At 30.2% G+C, this 27984-nt stretch overlaps 4 protein-coding genes across 4 annotated transcripts; 2 read left to right on the top strand and 2 right to left on the bottom strand.

Moving 5' to 3' along the window:
• The first annotated feature begins 5282 nt into the window (after positions 1-5282).
• Positions 5283-6753, top strand: LOC134828566 (class E basic helix-loop-helix protein 22). Its single transcript, XM_063841543.1, has 2 exons — positions 5283-5325; positions 6115-6753. Exons 1-2 carry the CDS (start codon positions 5283-5285, stop codon positions 6747-6749), a joined length of 678 nt encoding a protein of 225 aa, XP_063697613.1. The 3' UTR covers positions 6750-6753.
• Positions 6754-7063: 310 nt separating this feature from the next.
• On the top strand, positions 7064-9794 carry LOC134829997 (coiled-coil domain-containing protein 6). Its single transcript, XM_063843325.1, has 5 exons — positions 7064-7252; positions 7331-7421; positions 7525-7958; positions 8227-8603; positions 8928-9794. The coding sequence occupies exons 1-5, from the start codon at positions 7128-7130 to the stop codon at positions 9173-9175; spliced, it is 1275 nt and encodes a 424-aa protein (XP_063699395.1). The 5' UTR covers positions 7064-7127; the 3' UTR covers positions 9176-9794.
• Positions 9795-12060: 2266 nt separating this feature from the next.
• LOC134831762 (uncharacterized) lies at positions 12061-15553 on the bottom strand. The gene is made up of 8 exons (XM_063845573.1): positions 15454-15553; positions 15300-15357; positions 14984-15218; positions 14730-14927; positions 14277-14666; positions 13924-14212; positions 12620-12822; positions 12061-12550 (listed from the first exon to the last, which is right to left on the bottom strand). Exons 1-8 carry the CDS (start codon positions 15542-15544, stop codon positions 12356-12358), a joined length of 1659 nt encoding a protein of 552 aa, XP_063701643.1. The 5' UTR covers positions 15545-15553; the 3' UTR covers positions 12061-12355.
• Positions 15554-16993: 1440 nt separating this feature from the next.
• Positions 16994-18873, bottom strand: LOC134830574 (phosphorylated adapter RNA export protein). The gene is made up of 3 exons (XM_063844105.1): positions 18715-18873; positions 17488-18571; positions 16994-17422 (listed from the first exon to the last, which is right to left on the bottom strand). Exons 1-3 carry the CDS (start codon positions 18763-18765, stop codon positions 17220-17222), a joined length of 1338 nt encoding a protein of 445 aa, XP_063700175.1. The 5' UTR covers positions 18766-18873; the 3' UTR covers positions 16994-17219.
• Between the last annotated feature and the right edge of the window lie 9111 nt (positions 18874-27984).

Here is a 27984-nt window from a genome sequence, read left to right as displayed (position 1 = left end):
GCTAATAACAATATTTATTGCGAATGGTGTGAGGCACGTTATCACAAGTCAAGAAACGACACAAAACGAAAGAAAGGGGGAAATATGATGAGAAATTTTTTAATCTAAATATTTAATTAAATATTATAAAATACATTTTGTAGTCATTCAATTTTTTTTTCTTCTTTCTTTTCTTTAGATGCCTTGCCATCATCATCCATCCTGCTTGCTTACAGATTATCATTTACAACACCCTCCTCGTCCGCCCTCCGTTTTAAATATCCTTATTATTATAATATTATTTTTCATTTCCTCCGTATATCTCGCAATATCTCTTTGTAGAGACGCATTTATCAATTTACATTCTTGATGGTAATAATAAATTTACTTTCATTCAGCAGCTTTGTTTGCGAGTGTTCGAGGGCAACAAAGAAAAAAAAATGAACGGAAAACGAAGAAGAATGGAACGAAAGGCAGGTAAATTGACATTTTTTGCATGAAAAGTTCCATTTTTTGTCGAATGTGAGCCATTTTCGGCAAAAGTCGAGGTAATTTCGTTAAAAGTTGTGGTCGAGGACTTTGACAAAGACACTTCAGTGTGAACGTATGAGAGGTGCTCGTCCAAAATTTATCCGTTTTACCTTTTGGCAAACGGTAAGTAAGAGTAAGTTTGCATCCATGATACGTGAATCGCACCGCAAACGAAGCAGAGAGCACTTACAACACCCTATTTTCACAACCCAACGTTCTCAGATAAAGTAAAATGTAAATGCAATATATGTACAAAGTTCAGACAGGAGGGTTTCGGTAAGTAAAAAATTTCCCTTTTGCCGTCTAGTGTTCACATTTATCGGATTTTCCTGTACTTTTAGCCTCATACCGCTGCCATGCTACAGCGAAAGGCAGACATTCTCCTCCATCCAAGTCGAACAAAAACCCAGATCGTTTCCATGGCAACTAGCCAGGGTAGTGATGTTCCGTACGCCGCCGACAACGACTCGTGCACGAGCAAAATTTTAAATAACATGATGAATATCCCTTCGGAGACAAATCGATCCGGGCGGGTGTGTGTGTGTGTGTTTTTGTTAAATGTGATATATTTAGATGAAATTAATTTTGTAGATGTAGATGATAAATTTGCTTTTGTAACTTGGCAACTTAATCGATTTTGTTGTCCCTTATGTGAATATCAATGATGTTGCTTTATTATCAGCGTTTTCAATATGCATGCGAGTAGCAGCAGCTCTCCTCGATATTTGCATATTATTCTGTGTGTTTTCTGGTTAAATAATGTTCGATGGTAGTGATGGTGACGATGATGATGGGAGTTAAAGTAAAAATGTTTTTAAAAGGGATTATTATCGATCGGGTTTTGCATATTTTTGCACGAGTAAAGTGGTTGGTGAGGTCAATGTTGGGGGAAAACGATAAGCCGAATTTCGTTTTTGTATGTTTCCTGGTGAGATTTTGTGATAAATGTTGCTTGGAGATGAGTTTTAAATGGAAATTTTTTGGAATAAATGGATGAAATGTTATTTTGTATCTTTTGTCGACAAAAATTAATGAAAAATAATTTAAAAAATTGTCAAAAATCGAGTTTTTTCGAAAAATTTTTTTGAATTTTAAATTTTTTTTAAACTCAAATTCATTAAAATTATACTACAGATGGCGCTGTTTTAGATTTTTGGTCAAATTTTCATAGAAAAAGAAAAAATGTACTTCGATTTTGATTTTAAAAGGGTGTTTTTTTGGCTAAAAAATTCAAAATCGAACAACATTTTTAGTTTTTGTTGGAAAATTAGTTCAAAAACCAAAATTTTTCAATTGACAGCGCCATCTATAGTATAAATTTTAATCTGATTTTAATTTTAAGGAATTTAAATATAAAAAAACTTGAAACAATTTTCATCAAAGACTCGATTTTTGACAAATTTATTAATAATTTCCAATAACTTTAGTCGATTTTGAACAAAATGACCTTTAAAACGATTAAAATTTTATTTTTTTTTATTTGATTGTATTTTCTGTTAAAAAATTTCAACCTTAAAATTTATTTTTTAAAGGATGAATAGGGCAAGTGAAAAATTAAATTACCAAATAAAAATTTAAAATAAATTAAAAAAAAAATAAAATAAAATAATTTTTTAAGTGAGAATTTTTAAACAAAAAGGCCCAAAAATTCAAAAATATACAAAGTTTGTCGATTTTTATATTTTTTCTTTATTTTGAATTTTAAAGTGAATTTTATCATTGCATGAAATTTAATTCAATTTTCAGACTTAAAACAATTTAAAATTTTAAAAAACTTAAAAATTCGATTTAAAATTTGAACTAATAAAAATTAAGAAAAACTTTTAAAAATTTTAATTTCAAATTTCTTTCAAAATTTTTCAATCAATAAAAATTAATTAATTAAAAAAAAAAACAAATTTATAAATTTTAAACAATTTTAAATTAATATTCAATAATATTTTTAATTTTAATGAATTAATTCCGTGATTTTCTCTTCAAATTAATATTTTTTTAACATAGATAAATATTTTTCAATAATTTATTTTATTTAATAATATTATTTTTAAATAGATGAAAATAAAAAAAATCCAATAATAAAAAAAAAAATTAAATTTAAATAATTTAGCCAAAAAATATCAAAAAACGTCCTCAAACTAATCAAAATTTGCCCTCCAACCCTTTTTATTTTCCCAGCTCAAACCCACATCCAAAGTTGAAATGACAAAATTGCACGAGAGATGATCATCGAAACGACATCCCATATCATCATAATACGTCAGTGATTGCATTCAAAGCTCAAACCGATGGTCATCAAGCAGATAATTTAAATGTAGATTGAATGAGAATAACACGACCCGTTCCACAAACAAACACACACACATGCCCGACAATAAAACACACAATATAAAATAAGCTGACTCTGCCTTGATATTGATTTGAACAATAGTTTGCATAATTTAGATTTACATAAATTCAATCTCAATTGGGAATTGAACGTATAATAAAATATTGTTCATTCGCTTTTTCTCTCTCTCTGTGTACTTTTATTACTTTTTTTTTTGTTGCCGATTTGTGTCGATGTTCCCATATGTGAACGACGGGGGTTGTACGCCTTCCCACAACAATAACTTTATTTTGTTAAATTAAAGAGAAAATCACAGAAATCCATCCATTCAAATTCAAATTGAGAAAATTGGGATGTTCTGATCAATAACTGGCGGCAATAAAACGACATTTCATTCAAATCAAAGCCTTGCTGATGCTCTTCCATTGAATTGAAAAATTGCAAACGAGAAAAAAATCATCATAAAAACGAGACAATCACTCAGCTTCGCAAAAAAAAAAAGTTAAAAGCGATTCAAAAAGCTTTTACAGAACTGAATGAGGCAACAAACAATCGTTTCAAAGGCAAAAGTCCTCATCATCATCCTCATGATCGTCGTGCAGAGTGAAAAGTTTGTTTGTTCAAACACTAAAATACATCTACAAAGATAAATAAACAAACAAACAGGCCTTTTGATATGCCGTCGTCGCAAGTGAGAAGGGAAAATGTGCAAATTATCATAAAATTTGAACAAACACACATGCACGAGCGACAACAATGTTTGAATTACGCCCGGATTTGCATCATCCAGCATCCGTTCATATGCAGATTTCCAGCATGTGACTAACTTTTCTCACCGAAAGTCACGCATTCACTCTTGCCAAAGCGCAAAAACGCGCGTTAACGAGCAACTCGCTCAATTTTCGTCCAATTTGCACTAAAACACAAAAAAAAAATCGCAATTAAAACAAAGTTTCTCTTGTCACACGTTACACAAAAAAAAACCATAATTATGACGACAGTAATGAATGGTTGTTTGTCGAAAGTTCAGCTCGTTTTTCGCTCTGCGCTTCACGTCCTCGTTAAATGGGAAAAGTTCCGTACAAAAGGCATTAATGGCATGGGAAAATAGTTTCCTCGGATTTTTTTTTGTTCCTTTTGTCTCCCAATTGAAATGCGTTCCATTTGCCATTTTTTATGAAATAATTTTTTTTTTCATCATAAATTGTGCAAAAAGTAAATGGATTTTTTATAGAGAAAAAAAAACTTTGAATTTAGAACAAATAATTGCATTGTATGGAAAAAAGTTTGCGAAAAGTGATGAAAAAAGTAATCTTTTAATGATTTTCTTTGTTCTTTTTGCAGGAAAAATTATGAAAAAGTTGCTACTGACTTAGTTTTTTGTTGCAAAATTTAATTTAATGCATTTGACAGTGAAGTTTTTGTTAGTGTTTGTTCTTTAGAATGTTGAAAACGATCAAAAATAACTAAAAATTGCAAAAATTAAGAAAAAAAAATTTTAACGGTCAATTTTTTTTTAAATTGACATTCACAAATTTTTCGAATTCTCTGTTTTTATGAATATTTTAAAAAATTTTCTCAATTCGAGTCGAATTGAGTCAATTTGAGTCGAAATTGTTATAATTTTGATGTTACTTAATCATTTTTCGACGAAAATTTGTTTTAAAAAAATTTTTGAATTAGCATAAAAGCGATTCTCAAATTTTCAACTGTCATTTTTTGAATTGACATCCACACATTTTTAATTCGAATTTTCTGTTTTTATGAATTTTTCTTAATTTTTTAATTTTAGTAGTTATCATTTTCATGTAATGTTTTGATTTTTTGACAAAAATGTTTAAAAAATATTTTGAATTAGCAAAAAAGTAACTCTCAAATTTTTAACGGCAATTTTTTAAATTGACATTTACAAATTTTTGAAAAAAAAAGATTTTCTCAGCGTTTTGGTCTGTTTTTCATAAAAAAATCTCATAAAAATTTTTTTCTTTAAATTTTTTTGAAAAACTTGTCAAATAATTTTCTCAGAAGCATCAAAATTGGTCACGTGACTTAATTTAATTCATTTTTTAAAAATATTTTCTAAATAAATTTTCTCATTAAAACCGGTTTTCATTTATATTTTCATTTGAAAAACAAACAAAAAACTTGCGAGCTTTTCAATAAATTTCCCATACACAAAATTTTCATCGCCGGTTCATGTCTTCACTCAAACAACCCCTTTTTCAATGAACGTTTAAAACAAATTCCAACTGCATTCCCTGACGAATGTAATATTGCATGCCTATTAAGTCCGTTACGAAATTTGTTGCGGTCGTCAATTTTTCTCTTTCTCGCACACTCGTCACTGCTCTAAATGTATTTAAAATTAAACTTCACACAAAAAAAAAATCTCGTTCATCAAAAAAGGGGACGAATTCTTATTAGGATTGATCCATGCATGCAGAAAATGCACTTTTTCCCTCTCACGGATGACGATCAGGCTGTTTTCGGTATTTTATTTAGATTTAAATGTGAACATATTGTTTGAATTGGTCTGTGATGAATGGAAATACGGCCAACTGTTACGATTTTTGATGCGATCTTCAATTGACGGAGGGTGCATGTTCGAATATTTTTTCCATTGTGTCAAGATCAAAACAAATAAATTTTTGGTTTCGAAAATCCGGTCCCCTGTTCATCGGTTTCCGTACGCAAATCGGTACAAAGGGATGAAAAACAACAAGCAGCATCGATGGAAATGTGTGTGGCTGTGTGGGGTGTGTGCGTGGTGTACGGAAAAACTTTGAGTCAGTGCATCAGTGCCAAAAAATAAATCTGTGATGAACGTCGTGTGTTGGAAAGTGAGCACTAACTGATTGAATTTTGGTAGTTTTGAGGTGCTAAAAGGAAAAAAATAATTAAAAATTGAAAAGTAACAATAAAAATTTAAGGAAAAATTAAAAATTTGATAGAAAAACCGTTCACAGCAAGCAGAATTGAAAGAAAAAATCGCCTAACAAAGTGAGTGTTACTATTTTCAAGTGTTTTCTCCTCAAAAATCTTCAAATCCGTTCAAATTTAGACACAAATTGATGGATTTCGGGATGATTTTACATTCAAAACCATCAAAATCTGGTTTTAATCAAAATTCGCGGCGATTTTTGAGGGAAAACAACTTTTAAAATTACGCATGCAAGAAAGCATATGTTTTTCGTCGATGACTCCATCTATGATTCGTCCTCGGAAACTCTTGAAATCCTTAAAAAATGAAAAAAATAACGATTTTTCTCCCATTTCAGGTCTCATGGATCCTCATCACCAATACAACTTTCAACTTGCAGCTGCTGCTAACATGACGACGACACCGCACGATCAAAGCTCCAGCTCTCCGCAAAATCTCCCCGGACGACGAACTCCCTTAGGTGCCGTCGGTTTGGGCGGTTTTTACGGGCAACCCAGCACATCGCATCACCCACATCCGTCACACGAGAATTCCAACGAAAATCGCCCGGTCGAGCGCATGATGAGACCTTCAGGCGGCGCCGCCCGCCAATCCGCAGCTGGAGCTAATCCCAATGGGGGCAAACACAAAAATCGCCAAGGAAAAGTCGTGAGATTGAATATTAATGCGCGTGAACGACGTCGCATGCACGATTTAAATGACGCCCTGGATGAGCTCCGAAGTGTCATTCCGTACGCACATTCGCCTTCGGTGCGAAAATTATCAAAAATTGCCACTTTATTGCTCGCCAAGAACTATATTTTGATGCAGGCGAATGCGCTGGAGGAGTTACGACGACTTTTGGCGTATGTGCAAACAACGACAGGCGCTACCCCCTTGGATCTCGGTAGTTTTCCGGCAGCTGCCAAGTTGCAACAGCTCCTCAATCAACCGCACGAGGCTCTCAACAGCGGAAATATCTCGTCGTCTTAAGTTTTATCTGGAATTAAAAGTGTTAAGTGAGAAAAATATTTAAGGGAAACATATTAAGCAATACCTATAGTGGAAAAATAACTTTGAATCTAGTCGATGATGATGTATTCTTTAGATTTTACCGTATTTTTAAGTGTAATTTTTAGTATTTATCGAATAAAGATGTCTTTAAAAGTGAAAAACCGCCTTTTTGAAACCAATTTTTGACAATTTCAATCAAAATTTGCATCGGGATGTGTCAAAATTTTTTTGAGACGTTCGAAATTGATGAAAAATTCCCACTTTCATTCGTTGTCGTAGCAGCTGAACATTTTTCCCGTATCAATTGTCGCGAGTCTCGAGCAAAATTTCCCAATTTCCAGCGTGAAAAGTCCCAAAATGGATACGAGTCCGTGCGAAAGCGAGAGTTCATCGTTGGATGGCGCGTCTCAGATGCTTCCGCCGTCACCGGTATCGCAGCAACAACTGCAAAAACGCATCGAAAGTCTTACACAACAGAACAAGTAAGTGCAAGAACTGCTGGCCAATGCAGCGAAATTGCATGTTAATCTTGGTTAATTTTCTCCTTTCGTCCCGCACAGAGTTCTCAAGGTCGAGCTGGAAACGTACAAGATCCGCGTGAAGGTGTTGCAGGAAGAAAATCGAAGTCTTCGACAAGCCTCTGTGATTATCGTGAGTATTTTTCGCGAATTTTCCGCCGTGTTTATGGTTATTTGTGTCATTTGGCGATGATGACTTCATTCTTGTTTTTTTCCTTTGTTTCACACAAAATTAGCAAGCAAAAGCCGAACAGGAGGAAGAATACATCTCAAATACGCTCCTCAAGAAGATCCAGGCGCTGAAAAAGGAGAAGGAATCGCTCGCACATCACTATGAACGCGAAGAAGAGTGTCTTACGAACGATTTGTCGCGCAAATTGGACCAGCTGCGTCAGGAAAAGTGCGAGCTTGAGCAGACGTTGGAGCAGGAACAGGAGTGTCTCGTGAACAAACTCATGCGAAAAATCGAGAAACTCGAGGCAGAAACGTTGGCGAAGCAGACAAATCTGGAGCAGTTGCGTCGCGAAATGGTTGAACTCGAAAACACGTTGGAACAGGAGCAGGAGGCGCTCGTCAATAAGCTGTGGAAACGCATGGACAAGCTGGAAGCGGAAAAACGTTCCTTACAAATTAAGCTGGATCAGCCGATTTCTGATCCAACGACTCCAAAGTAAGATTTTTCCGAAAATTTCCTCAAATTCGAAATTTTTTCAATTTTTTTTTGAAATTTTCTCGAAATTTTTTAAAAAACCTAAAATTCAATTTTTTTTTTAATTTTCTAGATTTTTTAAAAATTTTTATTAATTTTTTTTTAATATCCTCGAAAATTTCTTTTAATTCAATTTTTTTAATTTTTTAGAATATTTTCAAAATTTTTTGGACTTTTTTTTAAATTTCATGGAAATTAATTTTAATTTTTTTTTTTTTTATATTTTCAGAGAAATCCAACAAAACAATGAAAACGGTGATACAGCATCTCAGTTAACGGCCCACGTGGATGTCTTGCGTTCCGAAGTCGAAAAACTCCGTAGTCAACTGGCAAATTCCGAGAAACAGAGTCAACAAAAGTCCCAGCAATTTGCGCAGGAGGAAAAATGCATTCGCGACGAAAATATGCGTTTGCAACGAAAATTGCAAATGGAGGTTGAACGTCGCGAGGCACTTTGTCGTCATCTCAGTGAGTCTGAATCGTCGCTCGAAATGGAAGAAGAACGCTTATTCAACGAGGGAATCTTGACATCTAGTCGTCAACGAACAATCAGCAGTCCAGTGCCACACAGTCCAAACAGTAGTCGTCCATTAAGTCCCGGAGCAGGTTTGTTATTTGCTCTAAGTCACTCTAAAAATTTATTGATATTTTTTTTTTGAAATTTTATGCAAAAAATATAAAAATTTCATGAAAAATTACATTTTTTAAAGGATTTTTTATAATTTTTCAAGAATTTTTTTTTGAATAATATTAAATGTTGATCATTTTTTCTACCGAAATTAGTATTTAAACATAAAATTTCCTTTAAAAATATTTTTAAAAAAATTATTAAAAATTTTTAATTATTTTTTTTAATTTTTTATGATTTTTTTAAGTATTTAAATTTATGATAAAAAATATTTTATTTTGACAAATTTTAATTTTTTTCAGGTGTAACTGGTCGATGTTATGCATGCGGGCAACTCTTCGGTCGTCGTACGAGCGAACGTTTCATCAAGCCTGCAATCCCAATTCCACAACTTAACACGTCAGCTCCCATTGTGCTCAATTCCGGCAGTAGTTCGTCGTCGGGACACCATCACCAACACGTTGCCAATAACGCTGCAACTCCTGCCAATAACTTACTGACTCCCGGCAATCCTCCGTCGCCCATGGACACGTCAATTTACAAAGAATAAGCAGCTCGACTGATGACACTCTTAAAAAAATCCAACTTTCCCGATAATCCTGTTGCGAAAAAAAGGCAAAAAAAAATCGCTTCACGAAAAAAAAAACTTATCTGCTCTTTCAAAAAAATAAGAAAAAAAATTATTTAACACAAATTTATAAGTGTTTACAAATAATTACATTAATGATGGTAAAAATCATGATAAAAATAGAATTTAAGAATTTTTTATATCAACATTGTATGGAATATAAAAATTAACACAAAACATTAATTATAATCTTCACAGCATATTCATTCAAAAAAAATTAAAATAACCCAATTTATGATATTGCAAAAAAAATGTACTAAATATTGTTACGCAAGACAAAGAAAAAAAGAGACAACTAAAGTTGTTGCAAATAATTAATAATAAAAATTAATTATTATAAAATATGGATAAAATTGGTATGAGATGTAAGAATTTATTAAAAAAAAATATTAAATTTGTTTACTGTTTATCGTCTAACGATTATTATTATACCTAAAATTATTACTTTAGAACCTATGCAAAAAAAGGAAAAACTGAATTCGATTTCAAAAATTGTTTAAAAATTATCTCATGCATAAAAAACACAAAACTGATAATGTTGTATTAATTATTATGAATAATATCTATAAAAAAAACTGAAAGTGTATGATTGAAAAAAAAAGAAATAAAAATTCGAAAATTCGCTTCATTAAATAAATTTTTGATTGTTTTTACTTTTTTAACCTTATCTTATAAGAATGGCAAGCTTTTGATTTTTTTATCAATTTTTAATAATTTTACGATTTTTTTTTTTTCGATATTTTTTTTCCAATTTTCTAGATTCTTTTAGAATTTATTTTTTTTTTAAATTTTATCTTAAAAAAATTGTAAAAAGACAATTAAAGGAAAATTTTTAACTTTTTGCCCATTTTGGAAAAAATAATTAAAACTATAAATTTTTAAAAATATTTTAATTCTAGTTTTAACTCATGAATTTTAATTTAAAAAAAAATGAATTTAATTTAAATTTTTTTTAAAATTAAAAAACAATAAATTTATGTTAAGATTTTTTTTTAGTTTTCATATTTTTTAACTTTTCATAACATTTTTATCAATTTTCTTTGAAAAAATTGATAAACAATCGTCATCTTTCACATTTTAGGCCAACTTCTAACCAATTAGTCATTCTCCAGTTATCACCAAAATAAACAATTCTTCACAAATTATCACTTTTTCGATTTGTCATTTGCGTTCGTCGAGCAAAGGTCAAAAAAGACAAAGAAATAAATAAAACTTCATGATATTTCAAGCTTAAAAGTTAGTGTTAAATTTTTATTTAATATTTAAATCGATTTTTTATGCACAGTGCGATTTGATTTTTTATTTTTTTGTTTTAATATAACAAGACTTATAATATATTTTTTTATTATTTAATAATAATTTAAGAATTAATTAATAATGAATAATAATTAATAAATCGGTGTTGACAACAAATTAAACGAGAAAAAAATTTTCAATTAGACAAAATAACAATGATAGAATTATTACAATTAATATAAAATTAGCTATCTATATTCACTTTCACTTTCGTCTAGAGTTTTTTTTTGTCTTTTGATAATAAATAGAAACAAGATTTTTTTTTCATAATTTGTTGTACGTACCTAACAGCTAATTGCATAGACTTTTCAAACTCATCAAGAGTCTTTTTTTAATATTTTTTTTTCTTTTTTAAAAATGGTCATTTTTTATCATTTGTTTAAAATAATAATATTCATATAATAATAACGTGATAACAATTCAAGATATTTTCTCTTAGATTTTTTTTCGTTTCTATTTTAAAATTTTCCTTCTCTCTAAAATAATTTTTATTTTTTTTTATTAATAAATGGTGAACTTTACAAGCGTCTTTTTCTCTGTATTTTTTTTGGATGATGAATATTTTATAAATTTATTTTTCGGCATAATCTGGCAATATTGTAATTTTTTATGTTCACTTTGAGCTAATTTTTTTTTAGTTTTTTTGTTGTTTTTTTTTATTTATTTATTTCTCAAGCTAAGCATTAATTATTATCTTTTATCGCATTACTATTATTATTATTTTTTTAAACAACAATTTTGTAGAAAATATTTCTTATAACTTTTCTGTCTCTTTTTTTTATTTATTGTTACCTAATCAATTATTTTTAAATTATTTTCACTATTTTTGTTTACTATATGCAATAATGATCACTCCAGTGCTCTGAAAAATTTTATTAAGTGTTTTTTATTAGTTTAATTTTTTGCATTAAAAGTTGAAAATATATTTATTACCCAAAAATTCTTTAAAAAAATTATTTATTTAAAAAAAATATTTAAATTTATTTTTTTATTAATTCAAAAAAAAAAAATAATTTAACAACATGCATGTCCGTCAATTGCATGTAAAAAAAATCGTAAAAAAATAAATTTTATTCAAAAATTATTCTCTTTTAAAAATTTCAACTTTTGATGCAAAAAATTTCAAATTTGCAAAGCACTGTAATTTTTTTATATTTTTTTTTAATTTAAAGTTTTTTTAATTTTTTAAAAAAAGTGTACGTGTGTGACAGTTTCTTAGTATTTTTTTAATGTAAAAATTTCAAAATGCGGCGAAAAAATATTTAAAATTGTACAAATGGAATGCTATGAGAATAATGGTGTGAGATCTTAAAATGAATTTTGTTGCGAATATTTTTCATTAATTTGTTTCCTAAATAAATTATTTCAATTTTTTAAATTTTATTTTAGGGTTTTTTTTGTCTCTAATTTGCTTCGTAATGTTAGTTTGTTCGCTATGTAAGTATTAGGTTTATGTTATCAATGCAGTTTTTCATTATCTTATATGTATTGTAGCGATTTAAGGGTGGCCGATGAACTAGAACGAGCTTGCATAATATAAAAATAGGGACCATTTTTGTGTTGTTGCTGCCCGATACTAGAATGTTTCTTATTTTTAATATTATTATTTTTAGTTGTATAATTATTAATGGTATTATTATTATCACTAAGACTTGTTGTATGTCGCTTGTTGTTGTTGTTGTTGTGGGGAAATGGTTGTTGTTGTTGTTCTTCTTGTGCTTGCTCATTATTATAATAAATTAGCATGGACTTTGATTGATTCAATTTATACAAACTACTACAATTCGATCGAGTTGTGGCTAATTTTCAAAGTTGCTCCGCCTCCAGCATCAATTCGTCCTCCTCCTCTTGCTTCGGCGAACACACAAAAAATTCAAAAAGATTTAAAGCAACACCACGTGAAAAAATGTTTGAGTAACGGCCACGTTTATCACGCAAGTACGGGTAACGTTTGTAATTGAACATCTCGTTTGTCGTTAAATTCATGCAGGCATGTAGTATCTACGGCAAAAAGAAGAAGAAAATTTGGTCAAAATTAGGCGTTCCGTGCTCAGAAAGGGAATAACTCACCGAAGTGCATGTTAAAATCCATCCTAGGCCACAGAATACAAAAGCTTCTAGAAGCCCAAGCACATATATGAGAGTAAAACCTTCAATCATTACACAGTAGCAAGCAAAATAAATTGTGAACGAACAATTAACCGCCACGCTTAACACAAATAAGAAGAACCAGACGCGATTTCTTAAACCTACACAATTGTAGATGAATGGGCCTGTGGAAAAAAAGTAAGTTTTCATTAAAATTTTGGATGATTTTAGAAATTTTGAACTAAAATGAAACTTTTTTAATGAAAAAATGTCTTCAAGTTCATTTAAATTATGAAAAATTATTAAAAAAGATAAAAATTTATAAAAAAAAAATTTACGGAAAAATTAATAAAAAAATTATTTATTTAATAATTAATTAAAAGAATTCCAATAAGCTTAAATTAAAATCTAAATTAAAATGTTTATTTTTTTTTTATTTTTCTAGAATATAATTTTTTAATATTTTTGTCAAATTAAATTAAAAAAGTGAAGATAAATTATTTAAAAAATTATAAAATAAATTAATTAAAAAAATTGAAGTTAAATAATTAAATTATACCTATTTAATTAATTAATTTTTTAAAATTTACTTCATAAAATAAAAAAGATAAATTAATTTAAAAAATTAATTTAAATTAGTTAATTAATTTAAATTAATTTTAAGATAATTAAAAAATAAATTTAATTAAAAAAATTATATTGAATTATTTAAAAAAAATTATAAAAATTATTAAATAATTAAATTAATATTAAATAATTTAAAAATTATTATTTTTTACAAAACAATTATTGTATGAGTTCGGATCTCAAACAGCATTTCAATGTAAAAAAATCTATTAAAATTTCTTTATAAAAGTTAAAATCATGAAAAATGTAAAAAAAAATATTTGAAAAAGGGCTCCAAATATTAAAATTCCTCAAATTATTGAAAAAATCTTTAACCATGACTTCATCAAATTGACACTCAAAAAGATTAAGAGTGACTAAAAATAACTAAAAACGTAGGCAGCTATTAAAATTGATTATTTTAATTCATAATTGATTAATTAATTTTCCTCAAAAGTTATTTTTAGAACAAAAAAGTTAAATTTACGTCAAAAAAGGCTTTTCAATGATAATTTTGAATGATTTTTTTATATGAATTTTAATTTAAAAAATATCAAAAAATTAAAATTTCTTCAGATTTGCATTAAAAAAGTTTCATTTCGAGTAAATTTAAGGCTCAAAAATAATTTTTTGTCAAGTTCGAGTAAAATTTTAGTCTAAGAAAGGAAAAAAGTACTTACAGTGATGATCAAAATATGAAACACATCGATTGCAAATTCGACAATGCTTTGCCCTTAGGGGTCTTAAGCAACGACAACTATGACACAAACGTGATAATATGATATTGCGTTTTTTCCATTTATCAAAATAGGGAATTTGTTTGATCGCACGATAATATGTGTCTGAATTGAGGGGAATTCGTCCGGGATCTTTGCGGTTCGCGACGAGCCAACTGATCCACATCACGACATTCCAGTAGATGAACACGTAGTGTGAGCGTCGCAGGAGATTCCATGTGATGGGAATGCACTAAAAAATGGCAAAAAATTAACCAGACGTCTCCACGAGGCACGAAAAAAAAATGAAAACTTACCCTTATGACGTACATGGGATAGCCCCAAAGTAAAACGGAAAAGAAAAACAGGAATAACGGTCCTCGTGAATTACCCGCACCGCCAAACAGCCATCCCCAAAGCTCTGATATGCCAGGCATGAAGCGACTCTTTTTCTTCAAATTATTGTGCAACAATTTAACGACTTCGTTATTTTGGTGTGAGTAAGCAAGCATTATTGGTGTTTTGCCATTTTGGTCTTTGGGCTCGAGATTGAGGCCGCGCTTCTCGCACAGGATCCGTACGCATTGAATGTTACCCGAAAGGCAGGCCAAGTGCAGTGGCGTCGACCCAAAGTTGTCTGTCTTTTGTAAATCCACGCCCGAATACATTAAAAGTCTAATTAGATCGGCGTGACCTTTGTAACTTGCCTAAAAAAAATTTTTTTTGTTATTAAAAAAAGTGAAAAAATTGAGAAAAAACTCAAAACTCACCCAATGTAAAGCTGTATCCCCGTTAATATCTTGAAGACTGTGTTGTGCACCCATGCCGAGTAAGTAGGCAGCTGTCGCTATCCTTCCGTACATGCAGGCAGTCATAAGTGGTGTGAGACCTTTAAAATCTACCGCATTCACAGGTACCCCTGATGATAGTAGGATTTGCACAACTGACGCGTGTCCTTTCCGACAAGCCTAAAAAAATCACTTTTTTACTAAAAATTTCACTTTTTCCACAGGAAACGCCTTACCCAATGGATCGGCCGTGGTCCCTGAGTTCCCAAACATGGTAAATCAACAGGAGCGTTTCGTTCCACTAGATATCGCATAATTTCGACGTTGCCGTCGAGGGCGGCCCAATGTGCTGGCGTATAGCCATGCTTATCACGGGCACTTAGAATTTCTGAACCTAGTTTTTCCACAAGTTTCTCAACTTCGCACAATTCACCCGATTTTATCACATCAAAGATATCAATTTCGATGCCACTGCAAACAAACGACGAAAAAAAAACAACAAAAAAATGTCACGCAAATTATTATCGTTGCACGTAAAATGGTGTCACTTACGCTTCCGAATCTGCCTTTTCATCTGTAGGTGTTTGTTCCTCTTCGTTGTGATGGTCTTCTGCACAAGAAAAAAAAAATAATTAAAAAAAAATAATTTTTTTTTGACATTACGAAAAAGTTTTCAAGGCCCGAAAAATGACAACACTCGACGTACCTGGCAATCCACTGAATGGTCCTGGCAGTGCCCAAACACTCCTCGCAGCGCCAGGACTCGGAAAGGAGATTTTCTTTTGCCAATTTTTCATTATCCTACAACCGATCTTGTGCAAAAGTGTTAACTTTGCAATGATTGTATTTTGTATTGACCTGAAATTGGAGAGCAAAATTTTTCGTTGAACGAAGGCAAGAAAAAGGCAACACGAAAAAATTTTTGGTTTTAGGGAAAATCCAATTGGGCAGCGATGTGACTGCGTTTCGGGTGCCAAATTTACCTTTAAAAGGACAAAACGAACTTTAAAAAACTATTCGACATCGAAATAATATTTTTCTTTTTTTCTTCTGTGTGTGTTTGCACCAAAAATGATGTTTTTAACTTTTCCTTTTTTCTTTTCTCTTACACACACACACACACACTCGCTGCTAGCACACGCAGGTCGTTGCGGGTCTGTAGATGCACGATGTCGTATGGCAAGTGCAGAAGTACGTGAATAACTGAAAGGAAAATGACATTTTTCCTTCCAGAATTATGTTCATCGATTTTCTGGAAAGTCATTATGTCGAAAGGATAACTGCGCAGGGCTGCAAAAAGTGACACTTTGGAATGACGGCAGCCGTTATTTGTCGATTAAATGAAAAATTTCCAAAATTTTGTGATTTTTCTCTTAAAATATTGAAAAAACTTGAAAAATTTACAACCTGGCGTATCCATCAAATTATTTTTGAGATATAAATTTACGAAAAAAGATAAAATTTTGACTAAAAATATCAAATTTCAACCAGTTTTCATGTACTTTTGTTGGAAATTTTGTGTCATTTTTTGTAAAAATATGAAAAATTAATAAAATTTGAATAAAAATGGTAAATTTAGCGAAAATTATGTTATGTCAAATATAAAATTTAGTTTGAAAAATCTAATTTTGTGAGCAAATTTAAAAATTTTGTTGAAACATTACAATTTTTGATACTCAACGGATCAGATTTTCACTAAAAAAGTATCAAAAGTTGAAAATATTAAGAAAAAAATGTTTTTAAATTAATAAAAATTTTGCAATTTAGTTAAAATTTTGTAAGATTATGATAAACTATGAAATTTTCAAATAAAAAAAATAAAATTTATTTAAAATAAAAATATAAATTTCAGTAATTTTTTGAGAAATTTGAGCATTTTTATGAAAAATTATAAATTTTTATTATTCGAAGAATTATACATATTTTTAATTAAAAAGTCTCAAAACTAGAAAAATTATATTTTTTTTAATCATTCAAAAATAATTTTTTCATTGAAAAATTTAAAAAAAGTGGAAAAATCTAAAAAAAATTTCAAAAATTGATAAATGATAAAAAAATAATTCCTGTTAAAAATTCAATAAATAATGAAACTCATAATTGGAGTTTGATTTTAAATCAATTTTTCGACAAAAATAAATTTTTGATGAAAAGTTATGAATTCTTATGAGTAGATAAATAGAAGTCTCCACTAAAAATAAAAAAAAATTAAAAATTAAGAAAAATCATTTTTTATGGAAATACTTCATTAAACGTATTTTTCTTTATTTTAACTTATTTTTTCTTTTGCGTTTCGAAAAGACTTCATGGGTAGGCAAATCTCATGTCTCTCGTTTTTTTGTCTAAATATTTTTTTTCTTAAACTTTATACATGGTATAAATAAATTTAACTAAAATTCTCTAAATCATAAACATTTTTTTTTGTTTTTTAACAATTGACCGCATTTAACAAACATTTTTCTCGGGAATTCTCTGCTAAAAGAGATCCATGTCATCGCACGTCATGTCGAGAAAATCCTCGTCGTAGGCGATGTTTGGTTCAACGGTACTTGTGGCGGCTTGTTTTGGTCTCACGGATGGTGTGGTCTCACTTTTATTTACAATTTTGGTCGACGGTTCGATGTCGTTGCCGTCTTGGCAGTCGTCTGTCACGGGCGATGGAGGAGGGTTGGAAAGAGCTACAAGAAAAAAATTTTTTTTTATTAATTTTTGAGGATTTTTTAAAGAAATTTAAAAGGCTTACATGGATTACTCGACTCTGGATTGAGTAAAGAAAGGCTGTCTTTCCGTTCCCGATCGCCACTCGTCAAGGCGAGACTCTTTTTGAGCTGTTCGACTTTCTGATCGCGCTTCGTTTCGTGCGAATTCTTCCGTTTCTTCTCGAATTTTTTCTTGTCGTCGTAGAAAATGACCTTTTTCTGCTCTTTCGTGATGTCGGAGCAGTGTTTGAGCAAAAAGAGGAAGACTCCGCCCGGCGTTCGGCGTCGATAGCCATCCATCGTCATCATGCCGCCATCTAATTCAATTTTTTGCGTCTCGGCAAACAGTTTTATCGGAATTTCGCTGCCAATCGTGTTGATCGCATGCAACAGCAAGTCGTCCTTTTCCTCGTACAACTTCATGGCGATATCTTGTGCGATTTCCTCGTTCGTGCATTCCGCGTTGACCGACAAATCGAGTACATGTCGCGCTACGGCGGGCATTCCGTCGTCATTGCTATTCTCTTCCGTGGATAATCTTGGTCCCAATCGAAGTTTTGCACTGATTTTCTTTTCTGCGTGATTTTTCGCACGAAATCTCTTCGAGTCTCCATACTGTTGTTGCCTGTTGCTGGTGTCTGAGTCGTCGGAATACGATTGACGTCGTTTAATGCCCGTAATTGGTGCCTCCGAATCGCCGTTCAGGCGATATTTGATCCGATAGTCGTACGATTCGACTTCGCGATCGCGTCTGTGGTTGTTCACGTCGCATCCTCGCATGTTCTCCATGAGATCCTCTTGCAGTGTTGCCGTCCAAACGTTGTATTTTTCCGGACGAACACGCCCCACGGGCTTCACTGGCTTCATGGGACGCACTTTTATCTCGCGACGCTTCTTTTTCTTCCTGCCATCGAGCAATTTGTTCGAAACGTCGCTCTCGTCAGACGAATCGGTCGACGAAAAATTATCTTCTTCGTCTTCGGTGTCGTGCGGATGCGAAGGCGGATGCAACGGAGCAACGACAGGACCTGACGTCGACACAACATTCGTTGCAGACACTTTTGGGGGACTGGAACTCGCGATTCCGGGACGTTGCAAGGGCGTGTAACCATCGTCGCTGTCATCTAGCTGCAAATGCAAAGGAAAAAGAGAGAAATTAACATTTGCGTTTTAGTTTTTTTTTCTTCGTTCGATTGCAACAAAATTTCGCTGCTGGTCAACGTCCTGCGGTGTACGGAGTCGTGTACGACGTAGAACGCACAAAAAATTACCTCGCCCTCTTCCAGCTCCTGCTCATCGTGTTTTATCACTTCTGTTTCCATGACTGCAAAGTTTGCGGGCCGAACTTCCAGATTGCGGCTTTTTTCGGGAGAATTATTGCTAATTTCAAATAAAAAAGTGGCGAAAATGCGCTGCTCATTCACTCTTGTTCCACTGTATGACGGCCTATGGAGCTACGGATCATGTGTAGTGTTGTCAAATTTGAAAATTTATGCAAAATACGTTGAGCTGAATTTTCAAGATTTTTCGTTTTTGACCTAAATTTTTTCAAAATTTGTCTTTAAAAGAACTGAAAATGAAAATTTAGATGAAAAAATTTTAAAAATTACCAAAAAATCATAAAATTGAATTAGTTTCTGACAAGTTGAGTAAGTTTTTGTGCGATGGGCAAGATTTTAAACGTCAAACAGGTAGGTGATCTCTTTCATTCGTCTCAATTGCGTGTTTTTGCAACGTAAAAGCACGCACGTGAAAGGTCCGTTACTGAAATCCTATAGAAGAGTTTCTTAAAATTAAAGAAATTTAGTTTCGAAATTAATTTTCGAGTTTTAATTTTAGTTAAAATATTTCTTTAGAACTTTAATTCAGCTGAGATTTATTAAGAAATGTCATATGTTGAAAAAAAAAATTTTTTGAGCCAAACTAAAATATAAAAAAATTTTTAACATGATATTTGAAAATTAAATAATTAATATAATTATTAATAAAAATTTAAAAAAATTATCAATAAAAATTTAAAAAAAATTATTAAAAAAAAAAATAAATTAATAAAAAAATAAAAAAAATTAATTAAAATTAATAAATTTCAGCAAACTTAAGAATTTTTTTTAAAATTTTTAAATTTTTCTTTAATTTTTTTTTTTTTTTGCAAAAAAAGATAAAAAAATTTAATCTAAATTTTTACATTTTTTTGTCATTTTTAACTTAAGAATTTTTTTTTTTTTTGCAAAATTTTTTTACACTTATTTTCTCCAAGCTCATGCTCAAATATTTGTAAAAAAATTTCCGAAAAAAATATTTTTTTAATAAATTTGTTTTTAATTACTAAAAAAAGCGTTATTATTGCTCTTAATGGGCTTATTGGAGGTGAATTGGCGGTTATGTAATGGGACATATAAAAATCGACGTCGTCTTAAATTGTACGACATTTCGTGATTTTTCGTGATCTTACAAGCACAATGTTGACAGTCGATTATTTTTCTCATCAAGTCAAAGGCAAACATGAAGTTGATGACCATTCTCTTTTTCTCAAATGTTTTCCATATTCAGAAGTTTTAGTCTGATTTCGTATGATGGTATTGTAAAAGTATCATTTCGCCAGCCAAAATTTCTTAAAGTAAATAGCAGAAATTGTTTTTGTGCTGATTCAATTTTTGTGGATTTTTGGTATCGATGATGTTCGTTTCAAGTCCCTTCAAATACCTAAAAAATTACAAAAATGAATTTTCGCCAATTTTTATTAAAATGTTAAGAATAAATACAAAATCTTACCTCAAAAATCCCGTTATTTCTTCTTCAGAATCAAATTTTCGTTTCCCCTTAAAATTCCTTCGTTTATCCAAAAATAATCAAAAAACCAACGAGACACTGCAACGACTTCACTTTTCGTTTCCTCCCCTTGACAAATTCACCCTCAGTCATCGTCATCATCATCATTTACCGTAACGCCGTTCTTCTCCCCTTGAAACAACGATTCACCCTCCAAACAGTCATCACTGACAATCATCGGGAGAGTTGAGCAACTGCTTCAATGATCAACGAACCGACGAATGGGGAAACGAGAATTTAACGTCGGTTATCGCTTGCTCGTACAGCCGTCGGCTTATCCTATTTCGCGACTCGAACAACGACAAAAGTCTCGTTAAATTCGTACAAAAAATAACAGAGGAAAATACTACAATTGTAGATTTTTTTTTGTGGCTGAGACATGCGATACGTACCAAGAGTAAGAAGACAATGTGTGATACCCATGTTGAACAGAAATTTTCGGAATGTTTTCAGATACATGCGGGTTTGCGTGCAAGACCATTGAATGCACTTTCTTGCACTTTGTGGATGCATGGCGTGTTGGTTGCTTCATTTGTCTTCAAGTAATCAACAAATTCATGATTTTCTCGAGAATATGAGAAAAACTTTTCTGTTTCTCTCTTTTGAAGAAATGGTAAAGTGAACAGGAAAATTTCTTTGAATGGCGTTTTGAACCAGTTTTGAAGAGATTATGAAGTAAGAGGCTTTAATATTATTATGAGATTTTCTGATTGATGTTTATAGATCTTTGTGTTATTAGGAAAATTTCAATTATTTTTGATGAATAGTTTGATATGAATAACAAAAAGAGTCCTTGAAAAAAATATTCCTTCATATTATAAAAAATATTAAATTAAATTAACAAATTTTAAAGAATTGTACCTGAAAATAAACGAAAATAGTAAAATTTTATTTTATTATTTTAATTAATTCATTTTAAATATTTTTTTTTATTTTAATTATTTTTAATTTATTTATTATATAATTTAAATATTTTAATTTTTTAAATAATTTTTCTTAAATTATTTTTAATTATTTTAATTAATTTTTAATTAAATTAATTTTATTTAATTAATTAATTTTCTTAAATTAATTCTAATTTATATTATTTTTTTTTATTTATTTTTAGTTTTTTATTAAATAATTTAATATTTTAAAATAAATAAAATTAGTTTAACAAGTTTAAGTGAAAAAAATTTTTAATTTTTTGTTGATCCAGATTTTTTAAATTTTTTTTTTATTTAAAATAATTTTTTATGACCAAAAATCAAATAATCCTTTTTAACATTTTATTTTCTATTGAATGGGTAAATATAAAAATTTGATAAAAGAATGATTTTGGAAATTTAAAGTAGACATTTTAAAAATTTCCATGATCTTAAGATCTCTTATTTGTTCATATTAATTTTTGGCGCGCTTTTTTCCCGCCATTTTCACAAAAACTGAATTTTTCTTCTTCGAACAACTTTAAAATTTATTTGAAAAGAAAAATCTTAAAACCCACAAAAATTTCTTTAAAAACTTTCTCAGAAAATCAATTTAAATCCTTTCCATTCCCACAAATTTTTGGCGCTTAAAAATTCCCACGCAAGCCGCCGCCATGTTTGTTTGTCATTCTCTTAATCAGGTTAAGCCCAAAATCGATGTTTTTTCAAAGAACCAAGTAAAAAAGTTAAACCACAAAAATATAACTGATTGCAAAATTTATCTTACACATTGTAAAACATCAACTACGACGACGACGACGACAAAAAAAAAATAAAATAGGGATATGTCAAACCAAAGCACTAAAGACGTCTTATCAATTTTACTTCGTTCTTACATTATTTGTATGTTTGTTCAATACATCCTCTTTTCTCGTTCGGCATCCAGAGTGACTGTGAGACGAAGAAGAGGAGACACAAGAAGTGCGGTAAGTATCATGAATGTCATGTATATGCTAATGTGAATTATATTGTTCTGATCTTTTTCGACTAGAGTGGAGTTTTCATAGAGAAGCTCTCGTCTTACACCGAAAAAAAAAAACACAAAATTTTTTTTTTTTGAAGATCTTTTTTGTGTCATTTTTTCTGTGAATAGATAGGCAAAAGAAGCATTTTTACGGTTCAGATGCATTGAAAAAGAAAATTTTGTGCTGTTATTACAAATAATGGCTCTGCACATGGAACGAAAGAGAGATTTATTCGAGATGAGGTTGTTGGTGGTATGTCGCTTGAATAACAAGACCTCTCTATCCCTATCTCGTGTTTGTCGCATAGAAAAGATATGTGAAAAAGTTGTTTTTTTCTCTTTGGTGTCTTCTTCATCGACGAAAAATAAAAAACGACGACGTCTGAAGGTAGGTTAGGATAAATATTTAAAATTTGCCGCACGCGTGTGACGTACAAAAGGCAAAAAGGAGAAGTGGCAACACGATGTAAGGTGTCTTAAAAATGGATTTTAAAGACTGTTTTTCGTAAAAAAGTACGTGCCATTAAAATGTGTTCCTCGAATAGAAATTGGGTCAATATATATGAGCTCTACTTCTCATTGAAGAGTAATTTTGTACGGATTTTTGTCATGATAAATAATAAATAATAGTGTGTGTGTCTGTAATATTCTTCTCTCGCACTGTGGAGCAAAAATGTAGTAAATTACCTTTTTAAGGTGCTAATTTAGTCTTAATTGTTTAATTTTTAAGCTACAAAAATGAAAAATTTACTTTAGAAGATACCGTAATGTAGATAACTCTTATGGAAAAAAATCCGTTACAAATTCAAAAAATGCTAAAAATAATGGAACATCAATTTCGAAGTTAATAGAACAACATTTTTCCATCAATTTTTTGATTTTTTAAGCAATTATTTAGAAAAAAATTAAATAAATTCTCATTAAATTTAAAAATAAATTTATAAAAATTCATTTAAAATATTCATTTTCAAGAATTTTGGTTTAAAATATTTATTATCGTTAAAAATTCAAAAAGTTTTACATAAAAACGTTAATAGAACGAATTTTAAAACTTAATTTCGTTAATAGAACGGATTATTTTTTTCTATAAGAATTATCTACATTACGGTATTAAAAAAACATCTCAAAAGATTAAATTAACCTTTTTGACCTTCAATTGACCTTGAAAGATACCTTGACCTTGTTGAAATGACTTCGAAGTAACTCTTGAAATTGTCATTTAGTCTTAATTGTTTGATTTTAAAGCTTCTTCAATATCTAGCACTAGCTAGGGTGTTAAATTAGCATCATAATGTGTTAAAAAAGGTGTAAAAATAACTCTTAAAACATCAAAAAGTGCTTTTTATAATTCATGAAGGATTAAAAATAAACCAAAAAGTTTTAAAATAACATCAAAGTGCTTAAAATTGACTTCTAAGGTGCTAAATTAACATCTTATGGTACAAAATTTACACCCAAAGATTCAAAATACCACCTTAAGATCTTTATATAGGATCTTAAAGATTTAATTTAGCACTTTTAGGCTTAAAATGAGGTTAATGCAAACCATCAAGGTATTAAAAGTTATGACAAGGTGCTATTTTAACACATTTTAAAAATTATTAAGACTTAAATTAACAACTTTTAATTTTTTTAAAAGAGATTTAAATCGAAAAAAATAAAATAACTCACTTTCTTTCCACAGAACGACAATTTCCAGTGTGTGTGGCTATCTTTGCTACTTTGGATGATGGCTTGAAAAACATGAAAGATGTTGTTCCATGCATCGAGCAACGACACCAGCTTCAGTACATTGACGGTAAGTACAATCATTTGTAACATTTTTACTCGCATGGCACATGGACAACTCTCTCTCGTAATAAATGACTCAAAATTTCCATACACATGTCCTTTCACGCCTTGCCTGGTCCACAAACAACGACAACGACGATGGTCGAGACAAGAAAAATGTCTGTCTATTATAATTTATTAATCAACGAGTTCTGGAAAAAACCGACACAGATAATTCCATTAAGCTTTTTCGCATGAAGATAAATCAATAAACGGCATCTATAAATAGGTCTCTGTAGTTGCAACTTGCCTCGTTAGTTATTTACACATGCGAAAAAAAATGGAACCCTCAAAAAAATTTTTTTTTCGGTTACGTAAGGATATGCGAAAGCACACATGGAACGATGACGGTCGAGGCAAAAAGTAAGTAAATTCTGGTTAATAAATTATTTCGTGCTCAATCTAAATTTCAGTCAGTCGTCCTTGCTCTTCAATTACAATCAAAAAGCAACAAAAAAAAGTAAAGAGACTGTATCTCACTTCATGAACGGAGCACGAACGAAGAAAAACAAAACAATATCGAATTATATTGCTTGATCGATTATCCAATTTCGAATGTATTGCTGGCGCGACGACGAGTACGTCGGGTGTGCGGTTTTATTTATTACACAAATTTTGATGTCAAAAAACCATAAAAAATTATTTGATGATGTGTGTCTCTCTGATCGTGTGTGTGTGTGGGTTTTAGTGGAAATTTAAGTAAAGCTCATGCATACACACGAAAAATTATGGCTTTTGATTTCAAACGGTTTTTTATGCGTGGTTCATTCAGATTTTTTTTGAGGATTTTTGCGCTTTTAGCAGTTTTTTAGTCAAAAAAAATATTTTGAAACTTTAGATTATGACTCAAAATGGAGTTTAAGAACAAGTCATTTAGTTTTGGTTTCTCGATCAAATTTCGAGATAAATCTCCCAAATGTATGCAATTTGTATTTCAATATTTTTATCATTATACGATAGATGGCGCTGACAAATAGTTTTAAACTTAAGACCAGGAATACAAAATTATTTTTACTTCAATGTCATTTTTTTTATAAAAATTGTTAATTAAGTCTAATCAGAAAACTTAATTCAAAAGAATGAATATGATATTTTTCCCCAAAATTTCGTAAATATCGTAAATCTCGTAATAAAAATTTTAAAAAATTTAAGAAATAATCTAAAAAATTTAAAATCTAAAATTTTATTGTACTAAATTATAAGTCACTATTGAGATACAAATTGCATACATTTGGGAGATTAAATCAAATAAAAAAAGAAATCCGGTCGACATAAGAAATTTTATGTCTTTTACATTTATTGGCTTCAAAAAAGTTGCTCAAAAATGTCAATTACTGACTCATTCGTTCATCACCACACGAAACTTGCCAATAATATTCTTCGTATTCTTATCGAAGAACTCAAATTCCAAAGCCCAATTATTTGCTTCCATTCACATTGACGGGATCCATTCCTTGATATCAGTTTCCCAATCCTTCTTGTAGCGATGAACGAAACTGGTCCAATTTTAGAAGTCGTGACCTCAAGCGGGCAAGCTGGCGTAAGATCCGGTAATTTTTAGTTTCAGGATCAAAGATGAAGAACTTCTGACGTGGAAAGCAGAATTCTGCACTTTTATAATAGAAAATTTATCTCTAATCAAAATGTCGAACACGCGCGAATGATTGATCGAATTGAATGGTCTAAGTACATATTTAATGAATGTTAATCAGATGACAATTGTCATAATTAAAGGTAATAAAAATGTTTTTGAATTAATTTAATTAAATCTTTTCGTAATCGCAAGCCATTTGATAGGTAATTATAGAGACAAATAAAAAAATTAAAAGTCATGAATGTTTTTCGAACTTAATTTTCGAAAATTTGAAATTTTATTTGAACATCTTGGCTTGGTTTCGAAAAATATTTCAAATTTTCGAAAAAATTGTGTTCGAAAGAATTTTTAAAAATTATTTAAAGATAAATTATTTTAAATTTTCAAAAAACAATTCGATTTTTGAAATTAATAAAAAACAATTCGATTTTCGAAATTAATACGAATTTTCGAAATTAACACGAATTTTCGAAAAAAAATTACAATTTATTTTTGATGCAATCTCGAGTTCTAATAACAAAAATCAATAGAAATTTTTTTTTTAGTAAAAATATTAAGATTTATTAACAAAATATTAATTTAAGGCATTAATTTCTTTCAAATATCTAGCTAGAAGCATACTTTTGAACTTCTTACAAGGTTGCTCTTCCAACTTTTCCTCAGTCAAAGTCATCTCTTTCTTAACTTTTTTCAGGGATCTTCTAGTTGCTGGTTCCTTCTTAACCTTTTCCTTTCCTTGCAGCGCCAAATTTTCACCCAACCAGTTGCGCATTGTCCATGGCGTGATCCCGATGGTGCTGATGAACATCGCTCGACAAACTGTAAAGTCGCAAAATTCTCCCAACTCATCGATGCAATACAAATGATACTCATTCGAGTGTTTCCGGGCATATCTTCCACTCCGTTCTGCATTCACCTGAGAACACAAAACACTTGTCGAGATAAAGTTTCGTTTCTCCTGATAATCCATGTTGGCGAATTTCTGGTTGATTGCGACGCGAATTTCGTCCGTGACACGACGACAAGTTGCATGCGTGAGACATTTCGTTGCTGGATCCACGGGTTTGATGACGATGCCACGACCGGAGCGAGTCGAGCTGGAATTTAGTTCAGTTTCGAAGTCGGAGCCTGAGGAGTCGCAACGACGACGTTTGCGGGAATTGGTACTTAAGCCACTGTCGCTGCTTGTGGTTCCGATGGATGTTGAGAGAAAATCGGCAGAGTCGATTTCTTCTTTTTTGACGAAAGGCATTTTTTATTCAGTACGAGATTAGTACGATTTTTGAATAGTTTTCAAGAATTGTTGTTGTGGTTTCGAATTTCTTCGAGAGAATGATGAAAAGTGCAGATTTGCACGAGATTTTATATGGAAAAGAAGGTCTTTCGATGACTCACTTTTGAGAAGGAATGATTTTTTCGGTAGGTTCACCTTTTGAATCACCTTCGACTTTTGACGTTTTTTCCAATGGTTGCTTGGAAATTTTTGAATAAATGTTTAAAACTTGATTTTTCATGTTAAATATTTTTAAAATTTTTTTTTTATATTTTTAGAGAAAAATTATTAAATTCTACATTTTCAACGAAATGTTGACACTTAAAAGTTTAACAACCAAAATTTTTTGTTTATAAAATTTTAAGTTTTTACCTCCAAAAATGATTTTTTTATTAAAATATTTAATTAAAGTTTATGGAAAATATTTTTAAAAATTTAATAAAAAAATATTTTTAATAGAAAATGCTTAAAAACATAAAAATATTGATCAAAAATTTCAAATTTATTAAAAAAATAAATAATTTTTAATTTTTTGATAAATTTCATTAGATTTTTTTTTATAAAAAATACAATTATTCGAGAAAAAAATCTGAGTTGCAATATTTTTGCCTGAAGAAGTTTTTTTTATATTCAAATTTTATTTAGTCAAACTTAAAAAAAAAAAAATTTTTAAAGCATTTCTTTTAATAAAAATTTTTCTTGATAAATATTTTGATATTTTTTATAGAAAAAAAATAATTTTTAGAAAAACAACTGAATTACAAATTTTTTTGACTTTTGATCAGAAAAAAAATTAAAATTGTTTAGGTCGAACGTCAAAAATTTTAATTTTAAATACATTTCTCGCAATAAAAATTTAAAAAAAATAATTTTTGTTAAAAATTGCAGAAAAAATCATTTTTTTTTAAATCTGAAAATTTAATTTTTTTTCTTGAAATTTTTTTTAAAAACCCGATTCCATCTCCTCAACATCCACATTGCAAACTCTCGCCATAATTTTTATTATCATCAAATCCATTTAACTGCTGATCGTCTGTGCCTGCGACGACGTCGACGACGAGCCAAACTCACCCAATTGCGTCTCCA

The sequence above is a fragment of the Culicoides brevitarsis genome, chromosome 2, assembly GCF_036172545.1.
Source record: "Culicoides brevitarsis isolate CSIRO-B50_1 chromosome 2, AGI_CSIRO_Cbre_v1, whole genome shotgun sequence".
In the NCBI taxonomy this organism is placed as follows: Eukaryota; Metazoa; Arthropoda; class Insecta; order Diptera; family Ceratopogonidae; genus Culicoides; species Culicoides brevitarsis.
This window is presented reverse-complemented; position numbering and strand designations above follow the sequence as displayed.

Excerpts from the sequence above, each read along its gene's own strand:
- LOC134828566 (XM_063841543.1), top strand. The coding sequence starts at position 5,283 with ATGCACTTTTTCCCTCTCACGGATGACGATCAGGCTGTTTTCG. Across the intron at positions 5,326-6,114 it reads TGACGATCAGGCTGTTTTCG|GTCTCATGGATCCTCATCAC; the intron begins GTATTTTATTTA and ends CTCCCATTTCAG.
- LOC134829997 (XM_063843325.1), top strand. The coding sequence starts at position 7,128 with ATGGATACGAGTCCGTGCGAAAGCGAGAGTTCATCGTTGGATGGCGCG. Across the intron at positions 7,253-7,330 it reads AGTCTTACACAACAGAACAA|AGTTCTCAAGGTCGAGCTGG; the intron begins GTAAGTGCAAGA and ends CGTCCCGCACAG. Across the intron at positions 7,959-8,226 it reads TCTGATCCAACGACTCCAAA|AGAAATCCAACAAAACAATG; the intron begins GTAAGATTTTTC and ends TTATATTTTCAG.
- LOC134831762 (XM_063845573.1), bottom strand. The coding sequence starts at position 15,544 with ATGAAAAATTGGCAAAAGAAAATCTCCTTTCCGAGTCCTGGCGCTGCG. Across the intron at positions 15,219-15,299 it reads GAAAAGGCAGATTCGGAAGC|TGGCATCGAAATTGATATCT; the intron begins GTAAGTGACACC and ends GTTTGTTTGCAG. Across the intron at positions 12,551-12,619 it reads GGATTTTAACATGCACTTCG|ATACTACATGCCTGCATGAA; the intron begins GTGAGTTATTCC and ends TTTTTGCCGTAG.
- LOC134830574 (XM_063844105.1), bottom strand. The coding sequence starts at position 18,765 with ATGGAAACAGAAGTGATAAAACACGATGAGCAGGAGCTGGAAGAGGGC. Across the intron at positions 18,572-18,714 it reads AGGAGCTGGAAGAGGGCGAG|CTAGATGACAGCGACGATGG; the intron begins GTAATTTTTTGT and ends TTGCATTTGCAG. Across the intron at positions 17,423-17,487 it reads TCCAGAGTCGAGTAATCCAT|CTCTTTCCAACCCTCCTCCA; the intron begins GTAAGCCTTTTA and ends TTTTTCTTGTAG.